Genomic DNA, 14232 nt, shown 5'->3' on the forward strand with positions numbered 1-14232 from the left:
ATACCCAATAAAGAAACCGCTAACTGTTTCGGTCTAATTTCTTAATGTGTGGATTATAAACCCTCACTCCAATTGGACAACTCCATATATGTAAATGTCTTAAACTTGATTTCCATCCTTTCTACAATTCAAAAGGAGTTTTAGGAACAACCTTAGATGGAACCCTATTTAGTACATATACAATGGTTTTTAAAGCTTTACTCCATAACTTGATAGGAATATTCGAATGACTAAGCATGCTCCTTACCATGTCCATCAGCGTACGATTCCTTCTTTCTGCCAATTATTTTGTTATGGTGTTTTTGGCATTGAATATTGAGCAATTATGCCCTCTTCTTTAAGGAATCCAGCAAATGGCCTAGGAATCTATTCAGATTTTGTGTACCTTTCATAATACTCTCCACCCCTGTCTGATCTAACAATTTTATTTTTTTTCAGTTTGCTTCTCTACCTCTACTTTATATGTTTTGAAAGCATCAAGTGCCCCAGCCTTATCATGTGAAAGATAGAGATACATATACCGAGAATGGATATCAATGAATAAGATAAAATATCTCTCACCATTCAGACAAGGTGGGGTAAATGGTCCACAAAGATCTGTGTATTATCTGAAGAGTCTCAGAACTCCTTTTGGCTCCTTTAGTGGTCTTGTTGGTTAGCTTTTCCTTTATGCAATCCACATAAGTACCAAAGTCGGTAAAATCAAAAGTATCTAGTACCCCTTCATCTATTAACCTCTTTATTCTAGCCATTGAAATATGTCCCAATCGCCTATGCCATAATACGAGGAGTTCTCCTTAATAATGTTCCTCTTTATGCCAACCTCATCATGCAAGTTTGAAAAATTAGTTTCATACGAAGGATCTAAATTAATTTTGAATAAACCATCTATCTAAAAATCATTACCAACAACATCATTGTTTTTCATCAAAACAAATTTCTTACCACTGAAATTGAATTCATATCCAAATGGCAACAATTTTGAAACAGAAATCAAATTTCTAGAAAAAGATGGAATATAAAAAGTTCTTTCTAGATCCAAAACATAACCAGAATGCAAAACTAATCTAAGTGTTCCAACTCCTTCGACAGATGAACTCATCCCATTTTCTGAATAGATGCACCGTTCACTTGTCATTGGTTTCCTTAGGGAGAGGAAGCCCTGCATGATATTGGCAATATGAATTGCATTACAAGAATTAAGCCACCATGTATTATTAGGAACATTAACAAAATTAGACTCATAACACACAAGAGATAGTAGATTATCTTTTTTCTCGAGCCACTTCCTGTATTTGGTACAATCCTTCTTCAAGTGTCCCTTTTTTTTGCAAAAGAAGCATGTAACCTTATTGCCTTCACACTTGAAAGACACTTTTGCATTCTTCCCTTTAAGAACACCTTTTCCTTTATGAGTTTTTTCTTTTTCTTGAAATGCTAAATTAGCAACTTCAAGACTCTCATGTTTTAATCTCTCTTCCTCTTGAACACACATGGTTAAGAGTTTATTAATCGACCATTTTTTTCTTATGTGTGTTATAGAAAATTTTAAAAGGACCATATTCCTTAGGAAGAGAGTTCAAAATGAAATGTACCAAAAATGACTCTGAAATCTCTATTTCTAAACCCTTGAGTCGAGCAGCAATGACGCGCATTTCCATAATGTGCTCACGCACACCTTTACAACCTTTATGCTTCATGTCTGAAAGCCTTTTCATCAGGGTGCTAGCCAACACCTTATCAGAGCTGAGAAACTGCTCTTGTATGGCCTTCATGAAATTCTTTGCCTTATTGCAATCAGGGATTGAACCCCTGATGCCCTTACTGATATGAGATTTAATGAGCATTAAGCTTAAGCGATTAGATCATTTCCAACACTCATAAGAAGTCTTATCAGTTAGTGAACTTGATTCTATGGGGATAGGTGGTTCATCTATACAAAACGCCAAATTAAGGTCCATGCACCCCAAAGTTAACAAAATCTTATCTTTCCAATCAAAATAATTATCACCACTTAAGAATGGAATCCGAGATGATTCAGTACTCAAAATGTAGTAGGAATAACTGCCAAAACCAAGAACATATTATGCTATGAAACATTTCAAATATAAGTAAATTCAAATCTCCTTGTGGGCAAAGATTGCAATATGCATTGAATTCAATTTAAAATTTATTAATAAGACTAGTGAATGTCACACACCAAAAATAAGAAATCTTCATCATCTGTGCACATAGAAAATTCTTATTTCAGTGGTGAATTCACTATCTTATTCCAATTAAAACAAAAAAATAATTATTTTTCTGTGGGCATAATAATATTTTATTAACCTAATTGCAATATTAGATATCATTTAATTTCTTAATTTGTCTCATGACTATAAATCCAAACGTGACCCAAAATCACACGTTACAATAATTTAAGATGCTATGGCTACTCCCAAATTATCATGATGTTCTCTTTAAAAACAATATCATAATAAAACTTTAATGGGATAAATACTCTATATGAATTATTATATTTCATTTTAATTATCCTAAATAATAACTTTTTGTTTTTCCAAAGAAACAATAATGACATGACATTGTTCATCCTTAAAATATCTTTAAAACATATACATGGCATAAGTATAGCTCAATTTATGCAATAAAATTCATTATAGGGAGCAATATATAATTATCAGAGTACTGTTCTGTAATGAAACTTTAGTAAAGAGATCAAATAAATATATTTGAGAACTTTTATGTAATAAAACTTTCTTGCGGGGTTAACCTATAAATTTCGGAAGGCCCTTTTGTGAAATAACATACTGTCAGGGGGTTAACTGTAAAACGCATGGTATTGGCAAACCGAATTCGGGTTTTCAGGTTTCGAGTTGAAACCCAAAAACCCAAAACCTCTTAATCCCTTTATTTTCTTTCTTTTTTTTTATTTTAACTGGATTCGGATTTCAGGTTGAATTCCAAAAACCTGAAATCTGAAACTCGGACTTCATCTTCTTACCCAAATCATCTGATCCAAAGGAGAGAAAGGGCTAAAACCGACGACCTCTTCTCGCCCAAACAGTGGCGGCGGCCACCGAAATTCTTTGGATGGCAACCTGCCGCCATCTCCCTATCCTTCTGATCGCCAGTTCACTAGCGATCGAGAGGAGAACAAGCGGGTAGAAGGTCCTCTCCCCGTCCCTTTTGCACGGTGGCGCGACCATTTGCAGACCCACGGATGACATGGGTCACGACCTTCGGTGGACTGTCTGGTCGCCATTAGGGAGAAGGAGGGTACGGCGGCGAGAACTTGAGCGTCGTCATCCTTCTTCTTCCCTCTCGGGGCTGTACTACCGGCGGCTCTATCGGGTTCAGCATCGCCGAGAGGCAGCGAGCCGGATGTCGGTGCCGGCAGGCTGGGGCGAAGACCGCAAGGGCGGCCAGCGGCCATGGTGTCGGCCTAGGATCCCGAAGGGAGATGGAGGCTTGTTCTCCCCATTTCAAGTTAGGCAATGGGCTTGAGCGAGGAAATGGGTTTTAGCCCCACATAGGTTAGCCAAATGCTTACATATGTTTAAATAACATTGCTCTCCATTCATGCTTGACAACATGAGCCAGAACACTGTTTTAATATTAAGAATATGTATGTATGGATTAAAAATAAGGGTTTTTTACATGAAACCCTTCTAAATATTGGATTTTGTATGAATACCTTTCCAAAATTAATATTTGCAGGTATACCTTCGTCAAACACTTATTTTGCTATTCTACCTTTTTTTTATTTTTGTTTTTGCATATGTACCCATTCTATCTAACGATGTTAAAAAATTAACGGTTTCAAGTTAAAATAACTAAAATATCCTTAATGGGTAGACATGCAAATAGATCACAATCCCAAAGAAAGGCAGGAACAATAGTGTAATTTTATAATTTTATTTTATTTTTTAATTAATATAAATTTGATTTTTTTAATACTGTTAGAATAATTGTTATATTAGGAGTATATGTATAATAACAGAGTTTTATGAGGATATACATGCAAATATCAATTTTGAAAGGATATCATATAAAATCCGATATTGCTTAAAAAAAATTAAAATAATTATAAATTTTTACTGATCTCCGGCCATACTTGTTTAAGTAGAGGGTTGATTCGGACAGACCCTCTAAAATAACCAATTTATAACCATCAAGTCTCCTGAATTAAGGAGACGTGCCAACATCCTCTCCACTTGTGGTCTCTTCTTTCTCTTCGAGCCCTAACCCTCATCTCCTGCTCTCATTGCTCGTCTCCTCAGGTTTGCTGCTTGTCTCCCACCTCCTCTTCCTCCCTCTCTCTTCTGTTCCTTTTCTCGTAGATCGATGTGTTCTTGATCCAGATCATGCTTTTGTTTCAATTCCTGCATCAATATCCAACACAGCAATTCCAAAGAATATGTCTTCCGATGATTTCATGATCGTTTACAGCCTTCTTGATACCCCCTGTTTTTTATAGTTAGATGTGTTCTTGGTCCAAATCATGTTTTTGTTTTAATTCTTGGATGGCTTCCAACATAGAAATCCAAAAGAGCGAGTCTTGCGGTGGTTTTTTTGATTTTAGAAAGAAAAAGGTAAAGTACAAGAAGGTGTTAAGGATATCCGTAAAGGTAGATAGAATGACAACGTCGATGCTTTTTTGATTGTTAACGTCACTCTTTCCAAAAGGAAAAGGTAAATTGCAAGAAGGATCTAAACAGAGAGATCTTGATCGCTAATAGGCATATCGTCCACGAACACAGAAAAAGTACCCGAAGGTTTCGAGGAGACTCCATAAAAAGAGATAGTTTCGGCTCTTGCAATGCTTTCTTGATTGCCAATAGCATTCTTGTCTGAAAAAACGAAAAAGGAAATTTTACGAATGTTCGAAGGAGTTCCACCAAGAGCAGCAGCTCTTCATAAAGGAGTCATCATGTACAGCGCAGGAACAAATTGACAGCTCAATCTTTTATTATGTGGCATTTAATCAGATGTTGTTGAAAGAATGATTGATTCTGTCATCAGTTGGGAAATGAAGAGATGAATGGAGGCCACGAAATTGTGGACAGATTAAGGCCTTACCTGCTAATTTGGAGGAAAAACAAGATTAACCAATCATTAACTCCCAGAAAACCACTATGAGTTTTTCATGGTCAAGATGTAGTAGGTGCGAGGGCTGCTAGAATAAGGGAAGAAGGAGGCTGTTTTATGACACGTTCCCGGAGGATGAATTCTTTTAACAGATAGAAACTGCCGTGAACCCTTTGTGCTTACCTGTGTTCGATCAAGAAGTTTTTGCTTCCATGGTAAGCAATATAGGTTGTACACCTATCCAAAAGTCACAAGGAATTTATGCATGTCTGTTGATAATTTGTTTATTCTTTTGATGATTTATCGTTATGTTCATATGCTTGTGACACTTCCATGATGTCTTTAACTTTTTTTTCTTTTTAAAGTTTGCATTCTGTATAGATTAGCTTATAAGCAGATGAGCATCAGACACTCAGTATTCATTTCTTCCCCTGATATGCCTACTATCCTGTTCTGCCATGTAATGCCCAAGCTATCTCCTAATGTTGTCCAAACTCTACCCTTCAGGGTTCCCTAGTAGTCACCTATTTAGTAGCTGGCCTACGCATAGGAAGTTAGACCTTAAGGAAGGCGGCCAGGCGACTGCAACTTGTACAGTAAACGGACATCTTCCAAATTCATCTGGCTTAGATATAGGTCTTCCCTGATGCTAACCCTACAGTTTGGGAGCAGTTTAGTATAGTAGCTTGCATTGTTTATGCTATGGGCTCTCTTTTCACTTCCATCTGTCTGTCATTGGTAATGCCGTGGTTCATAATTTATCCTGTATTCAGCGTTAGTGGATCTTCTTAATATGCCATCTTTCAAAAATGTCATACACTGTACATCATGAGGAATTCTGGATGCTTTTTATGATGTACTAGAATTGGTGTCTATGTTATGCTAGATCATGTCCATAAATGAGCTTGCAGTGATCTGACCTGTTACAAACATTTTTGGATGTTCCAATGTCGGTTTTAATTATGATATATATATATATATATATATTGTATCAGCTTTTCAATTTCGATGATCAACATTGCTGTACTGCACATTTCTTTAGGTTTCTCTACAATATGCAAGTCCATGTACCACCCTGAGTCATATTTTTTTGTTCAATATCACTTCCATTTGACTCATCTTTCTTGGTATCTATGTCATGGGAATCAGATCTTCTAGAATGATAGTAAATAAAACAGGTCAAGAATTGTATCGGCATTGTTTTGTATGTGTATTTTCATAATCCTAGAACAAGGGACTCTGATTGTATCAGCTAGGTCAGCCATTGAGTCTATCAAATAGGCTACCTACCTGGTGTTCAAAAACATGAAATGTTGCTGTTTGGATTACTTTAGTGTCTCGAGGTATCAAGTTAAATAACCTGGTGATGGATATTTTGGAAGAGACCCATTTTGGTTATCAGGTTTATCAAACTATACTTCAAAAAACATTTGAAACTGATCTGACCTCTGAAACTCTTTTGTGGTGATTTAACGCCAAAACTGACCAGTTTTAGACTAGTTTCAAGCGAAAACTAACCATGAATAACAGTTCCTGTTTTGAGCACTAAATTCTAGGTGTTAAATCTATCCAAAGGAGAATTTTCTTGAGATCGAATATACGTTTGCTCACTTTGCTGCAATATCTTAAGTTTGCTCACTTTGCTGTAATATCTTAAGTTACTGGAAGAGGTTTATTCCAGACATACAGGATGCACACCCTGCTGCCACCCGATCCCCATCCCACCTTTTCACCCTGGAGCTCGATTAGCAAATATAATCTGAAAAATTACACAACTAATTAAAATTTTATTAACAAATGCTGTAGCTTATAATTTATAATTTGGTATTTGGTACTTAATATAATGCTAACCAACATATCAAGTTTATATTAATATTTGACTTTATGTATGAATGTTTCTGTCTAAGATCTATGGTGTAACATATTTGGCAGTCAAAGATTGTTATTAAACAATGGAACATGTTATGCGCTAAGTTGGTGCATAACATGATTCTTAACATTTTCTTTGGTTTATAATAAGATTTCTTTCCCTTTTTGCAATTCTTGATAGTTTGTTCTGAAAATATTGGGACCCGTCCTTCCAGAAATTTCAAATGTTCCAAAATACTCTAAAATTATGTGCTATATGGTTTTTTGGATTTTTTTTATATTTTCTTTCTTCCCTCCCCTGCTTTTCCTGTGTCTATCGTTTTTCTTGTCCAAGAATCTGGGACCTGGCTTGGAACTGCCAAAAACAAAACTTATGGGCTCCGCTGAAACCCAAGCTGACTCTGCAAACCTTGTTTCAAAATGTGGGGCAAATACCAAGAGGGGTGGGTTTTTTGCATTTCTAATTGTGCATTGCTTTTGCAGAAGGTTTAAAGAACACTATTTTCACATTATTTGACCAATGTAAAATCACAAAGAAAGTCGAATGCATTCCTTGTATTTCTTGGGCGTTTTTGCCAATTTCTGTGATATGATACAAGGCATTCACATTTCCTGCAAGTAAATCTTGTGGAAAATATCACCCTTTATCTAATTTTTTAACTAACCTTTAAGGATTCTAAAGCCTTCAATTGTTGTTGGTTTTGTTAACTCAACCATGTCAAACTCGAAGTCTGAGATTTTAACTCTGGATCAGTTTATGTTACCTCATTTGTGGTAACTGTATCACGGCTTCGGTTTGATTTGATATTCAAACTTTGCAAAAATAACTATTAATGCTATTTCTTTGTTTTTTTATTTAACAGTTCTTTTTTTTAATCCATGCATTCAACTTATTTCTTATCATCTATTTTACTTGTTTATCCTTATGAAAATCATGCCCGTCCTTTCCCAAGACTGGTGCTCAAGTCGTATTCCGTACATATAATCATGAAAGTGTAATTAATGTATTTCAGCATCAGCTCTGATAGAATAGGCATTTCCAGCACCATCTGTTTCTTTGCATTATCATATATTCTTCTAGATATTGCTTGTATTGTTCTGTTAAGCTCTTGTCTTCCATCAGATGTTTTTATTTTGAGAAAGTTCTCTCTTTTCCTAATATTTAAGATGCTCCCAGGTATTGCCAGGCATTGCTGAGTCTATTGCCTTGAGATCTATTCCCAAGGTGCTGAATATTTGCGTATAGCGAGCTCTTAATTTTCAGATGTTAGGATATATTGGTACATATTGACAACTTGTATATACACATAGAAGTGACGTCATACAATTGAATAAAAAGAGATTTCATTCTCTGTTTTTCTGCTTTACTTATCACCCTCCCAGCGCTATCTAGCTACTTAACCCACTTGGCAGCAATCATCCCAAAGTCTTTACACAGCAATGGCTCACCAATGCTTTGAGCTCGCATTGATGGTCTTGGGTGTTTGGGTCTCTGGAGCCACGGCTCGTGGCATTGCTGACGAGCCTATGCGGACAAAGCACGAGCAGTGGATGGCTCAGAATGGGCGGGTCTACACGGATGCAGCAGAGAAGGAGCGACGATTCCAAATCTTCAGGGACAACTACGAGTACATCAAGTCTGTCAATAGAGCCGGCGATCGCAAGTATAAGCTCGGCCTCAACCAGTTTGCTGACTTGACCAACGGGGAGTTCAAGGCCTCTCGCCTTGCATTCAAGCCCATGCCTACGGCGTCCACGACAGGAAGCTTTCAGTACGCCAACCTGACCGACGTGCCTAACAGCATGGACTGGAGAACCAGAGGTGCAGTTACTCCCGTCAAGAATCAAGGCTCGTGCGGTAAGATATGGCGTACAATGAGTTATATATCTAAATTTAAAGAACAACAAGATACATGAAAGATGTAATCAAGTAATTAACATGGCTCACAAACAAGTTATATATCTAACCAACAACAAGATGCACGTAGGGTGCTTTTGGGCATTCTCTTCTGTGGCTGCCATTGAAGCGATTACTCAAATCAAGACCGGCAACTTGGTCTCCTTGTCGGAACAACAACTCGTGGACTGTGATGTTAACGATGGAAACCTAGGATGCGACGGGGGACTCATGACTCGTGCCTTCCAATACGTCATTGATAATGGAGGGATAACAACTGAAGATAACTACCCTTACATGGCAGCTAATGGCACTTGTGACACCAACAAGACATCATCATCGGCAGCTACTATCAGCGGCTACGAGAGCGTGCCTGCAAATAATGAGTCCTCGCTCTTACAGGCGGTCGCGAACCAGCCTGTTTCAGTTGGCATCGATGGTAGTGGGCAAGACTTCCGGCACTACTCCAGTGGCATCTTCACCGGTCCGTGTGAAACGGAAATGACCCACGCTGTGACCGCTGTTGGTTACGGGATAGCTGAGGATGGGACTGAATATTGGCTGGTAAAGAATTCATGGGGTACAACTTGGGGTGAGACGGGATACATGCGCATCCAGCGTGATGTCGGTGCACCGGAAGGGCTCTGTGGTATGGCCAAGCTTGCTTCTTACCCAACAGCATAAATTCAACGATCTTCTACAATGACATCTTATTAATAACTTAGAGGAATCCTTCCCCACACAAAAAAATATAAGAATGAGAGAGAGAGAGAGAGAGAGAGAGAGAGAGAAAATAATGCTTATATCATTCTGTCATGTAATAACTTTTATGTGTTATTGCTTAGTTAAGCAAAGTAATCTTATAGTGTTGAGACTTGCTCCTATTTGTAGCTATACTTTGATACAAAGCTGCTTTGTGTTGTTCATGAATCTAAGATATTAGTTAGTTATTAAATTTGATGTGTATTTTTTTTCTGTGTAGTTATTAAATTTGATTAAGGAAAAAAGGCCTATATTGTGTGGTAATATTTATGCACAAAAGCAATTCTTATTCTTGACTTTTTTCGGAAAATTTTTTGACTTTCTTGAACCTATGAGTATTTTTCTTTTACTACAAAATTGGAAATTTTGATTTCTGCACGTCAAAGTTCTCACTATTTGGTTGTTGCAAGCAAAATGTTCAAAAACAAGCAAAAAGCAAATAGTGGTGAAATGTGAATCATACTCAAAAGTAGAAGTTTTTATTTACAATTTAAGGATTACTATGGAATTTCATTGCACATCCAAGAATTTTGTATAATGAAATCTTAATATCCATAATTAAACACATGTAAGGCCATAAAATTTCATTAAAATAGCTCAGGCAACAACACTGTAAATAGCTCTCCGGTAACTCTAGCTATTTGGCTGAGGCACATCTTCGCGCATCCTCATATACTTTCTCTATTTAAGCTCTAGTATCTTTGCAGGTCTAAATTCATTCAAATCTAACCATAAGTACCATAAATCTGATCACAAATACTTTAGCCCGTGATCAACTCAAATAAGGCCATGATATAGTATTTTATAATCCACATGAGCTATAAGTGAAAAAAAAGAACAGCTTTAAAGAATTTCTATAGGTGAAAAAAGTAGTTTCTCTTATGATTACACCGCCTTAATCTTCTTAAAATATTTGTTTTTCAACTTTGTAGGGACTGGCGATTCTAGCAGCGTGCCTGCTACTGTTGATGGAGTTTTATGGCTGCCAACTTTTTTTAATTGAAATGCTTATCTTAATTGTATTATTAAACTAGCAATATATATTGTAATCATTAATATTATTTACTTTTACATAAATTCTGCTATCATACATATTTTATTGCTTGTTTATAAGTAACCATCTTACACTAAAAGATATATGATAATAAAATAATGTTGTATGGCAACTTTCATTTTATAGTTAATGTGGATTAATTATATCTGTAGGCCGATTGGTGCAATGAAGGTATGGATTGTATCTATGACTTGGATGCTCCTAAAAATAACAGCCAGTTTGGTAAAATATATAAACTTTGACCCATGGCTTTGGTAGGTTCATAAGAATCACAAAATTTGCCGGCTTTGAGTGGCCTAACCATAATTTCATTCTATCAAAAAAATGACTATCATGAAATCGGCAAATAAGGAGAGGTTGGTGCATCTCCCAAAAAAATAGTGTCATTAATGATGGGATAGTTGGACTCTAGGTTGCCAAGCACGCTCCTACAGGCTTATAAAAATTCTTCTCCAGGTTCAACCTGTTAGAAATTCTAATTTTTTAAATACTCAACATTTTAAAAGAAAGTTTTAGTTTTTTTTTGAAAAAAATTTAAATTTCAAACTTCAATTTATACTGGATACTGAAATGCAATATATTTCTTTTTTTTTTTTTGTGGAGATGATGGGTATGTTGGTGACACGCACTCGTTCGCCGAGATCTGTTTGGTTGTCTTATACACCTGTTGATAAGAAAAATAGGCTCCAAGTATTGAGTCATGAACACAATCCGAAAATAAATCAGGCCTTGTGCTATTACTCTAAGAGAGACCTTGCTAGCTTCTTTTCTTTTTTTTTCTTCCAGTTTTCTCATTCAATTTCTCTAATACTTTTCTACTCTTCTTTCTCTGAAGGAGTCTATTTGGTTGGATCTTCATACAATCGTGCTCGTGATAGAAAGCATTAAGTTGAGCCGGATTCATTGTACTTTGGGGATGATCTCCTCGCAAACCTACACGAGGGGCGAAATTCTTTCTCAGAGCATTGTTTTCGCAAATTTCGTTTCCAGCATGTCTTCCTTCCAATTATTTTGCAATATATCTTTATTATTAAATAATGTAATTATTTACAAATCTTATTTTACATAATTATCAGCAATTTCTAGGAACTAGCATCCAACAAAGCCCAAGTGGCGACAATCAACTCGGATTCTATGCCTCCATCCCTATGCATGCCCTTGATGCTGTCAAGCTAAGTGAGCATCATTGCTCTATCACGTTATTATAGTGTCTCTCCTTGCTGCTGCAACCATTAATTAGCACCGCCACAGCTACCATACCCTCTTCTCTGCACCCATTCATCATCATGACATGAAAGACTCCCATTCCTATCCATTCTCCTCCATTAATCACCCCAACCTTAGGCTGCTTCTCAATGCTCTCACGCCGGTCCTATACCCTTACACTGGTCCTACATGATGTGCTCTAGACCCGGGTGTCCGAACCTGCATACCCCGAAATTGGAAGGGATCGGACTTTCTCAGCTAGGTGTGTCCCAAACATATGACCCAACCTAGCCTCATCCCAAGCAGCCCTGCCCGGAACAAAGAGGTCGCAAACCCGCAGTCCCTCCACTGCCTCAATGTCAACCATAGTCGGCCAGAGTCTCAAAGATAGGGCACCCACCCATGGGTCGCCAACTACATCGATACTCCGCCCATCGTCTATCAACCATCTAGTATTCTTCACAATTATGGATATGTATCTTGCGATCTCTCGCCACATAAATGAGCAACGATGCCCACTGCGAATTGCCTCTACAGTGCCCGTCCGGCCATATCTGGCAGCAATGGTCTAACTCCAGAACCCCTACGGCTCCAGCGTAAATCGAGCTGCATGTTGGACAATCAGCGCCTCGGGTCTCTCCACAAGAAACAACACACCGAGGTCACCCTCCTTCACTAGTAGGCAGACACGCTCCCATGCCACTAAGTATATCCCATGACCCCCTCCATACGACCCTCATAGGAAGCTTCGAAGTAGCCGCTCAATCCTTATCAGCACTGTTTTCGGAACCACTATGTTTGCCATGAAGTGGACAAGTATGAAAGCTAGCACTGATCTAATCAACGTCAATCTTCCCATCATAGAGAGTGAAGATGCTCCCTAGCCCTCTAGTCTGCTCTGAATTCTCTGCATCAAATTGGAGCACTCGGCCACCCGCAATCTCCAGCCCGTAATAGGTACTCCCAAAAAGCTCCAGGTTCCATCCTAATCCGGCATCTCCAGTATCCCCCGAATCTCCTGTCTGACCCTATGCTCAATGCTAGGGCTGAAAGAGATGGTTGACTTCTGGACACTACACAAAAAAAGAAAACTTCCGACTCTTATTTGCCGACACTTATTCCAAGCGTCGGCAAAAATTTTTTTCCGTCAATATTTGCCGACGCTTTTTAAAAGCGTCGGCTAATGAAGCGTTGTCGAAGTTAATATGTAATTGACGACACTTTTAACGACGCTTTTTAGCGTCGTTAAATAACGATGCTTAAAGCGTCGTTAACAGCGTCGTCGGAATCCAAAAAACCACCTCATTTTAGTCCCACATCGGCAGATCTGAAAAAAAAATAACTGTTTATATAGCCAAACCCAACCACTTCGCACGGATAGAATGAAGGTACCGATCGGGAAGGTTGTTTGTATTTCTAAATGGAGGAGAAGTTGCAGACAGCAAATGGTAATTCGCGATGCTTTAAAGCGTCGGTAAAGAGCGACGTTTTAAAGCGTCGGGAATTAGCGACATTTTTAAATTCGTCGGAAAATGTTTTTTTCCACTGTAGCATAGGCGACGCTTTACCGACGCTTTGGAAAACGTCGGGATGGTTTCTACCGACGCTTAAAAGCGTCACTAATAGCCAAAAAAAGCGTCACTAATGTCCAAGTTTCTTGTAGTGGGAGGTTTACCTTCTTCCCCGATACTGCGCAGTACTCCGCTAATACTCTTCTTAGGACTTGTGCATCCGCTGCCCGCGCCCTAGCCAGGAGTCGACAATCGTCTGCAAATAGTAAATGTGATATAGATCGAGACCCTGGGGCAGGAACAAACGCCTCCAGCTCCTGGTTAGCACAAACACCCCGCAGAGCCCGAGACAGGACATCTGAACAGATGATGAACAAATACGGGGATAAAAGACATTCCTGTCTAAGCCCCATAGTAGACCTAAAGAAGGGGGAAGGCGTATCGTTAATCAAGATGGAAAACCTCGACCCCCGAACACATCCCCAACACCCAATCGATCCAAATCTTATGAAAGCCAAAGCACTCTAAAGCGCGCCTCAAGAAGCTCCACCGAATTCTGTCGTAAGCTCGTTCTATGTCCAGCTTGACAGCCATCAGACATGCTGAAGATCCCACAAAAGCACCTTGCTCCTGACAGATGAGGCCTGGCAATAAATGCTTCTTCCTGCTCACCAAAAACTTGTTTGGCTACATTTTTTTTTTTTCCTACCTATTGCAAAATATGCAAAGCCGGCAAAATTAATGCCGATGCGGTGTCCAGCTGGGACTTTTCTTTCCCATAGATGACCCACCGTACGCTATGTGAAAAAAGTGCCGGCAACGTGTTGCGTTTTCCTCCCAGAATT

General features: G+C 38.4%; 1 protein-coding gene across 7 annotated transcripts; it reads left to right on the top strand.

Moving 5' to 3' along the window:
• Positions 1 to 4150: 4150 nt before the first annotated feature.
• On the top strand, positions 4151 to 9780 carry LOC103721654 (senescence-specific cysteine protease SAG39-like). Of its 7 annotated transcripts, none has more exons than XM_039117926.3 (4): positions 4151 to 4280; positions 8135 to 8237; positions 8341 to 8815; positions 8946 to 9780. In XM_039117926.3, the coding sequence occupies exons 3-4, from the start codon at positions 8398 to 8400 to the stop codon at positions 9536 to 9538; spliced, it is 1011 nt and encodes a 336-aa protein (XP_038973854.3). In that variant the 5' UTR covers positions 4151 to 4280; positions 8135 to 8237; positions 8341 to 8397; the 3' UTR covers positions 9539 to 9780. The 7 variants fall into 7 exon arrangements, with proteins under 7 accessions (XP_038973854.3, XP_038973855.3, XP_088565495.2 ...); XM_039117927.3 differs by having other exon boundaries at positions 4154 to 4280; positions 8135 to 8182; XM_088709369.2 differs by having other exon boundaries at positions 4154 to 4280; positions 8135 to 8182; positions 8371 to 8815.
• The last annotated feature ends 4452 nt before the right edge of the window (positions 9781 to 14232 follow it).

The sequence above is a fragment of the Phoenix dactylifera genome, chromosome 1 (assembly GCF_051530095.1).
Source record: "Phoenix dactylifera cultivar Ajwa chromosome 1, Ajwa_hap1_PhDact_Kaust_v1.1, whole genome shotgun sequence".
Classification (NCBI taxonomy): Eukaryota; Viridiplantae; Streptophyta; class Magnoliopsida; order Arecales; family Arecaceae; genus Phoenix; species Phoenix dactylifera.

Coding starts and splice junctions, on each gene's coding strand:
- LOC103721654 (XM_088709353.2), top strand. Junction 8,183..8,370: donor CCTTGAGATCTATTCCCAAG/GTGCTGAATATT, acceptor CCCACTTGGCAG/CAATCATCCCAAAGTCTTTA. Junction 8,816..8,945: donor CAAGAATCAAGGCTCGTGCG/GTAAGATATGGC, acceptor AGATGCACGTAG/GGTGCTTTTGGGCATTCTCT.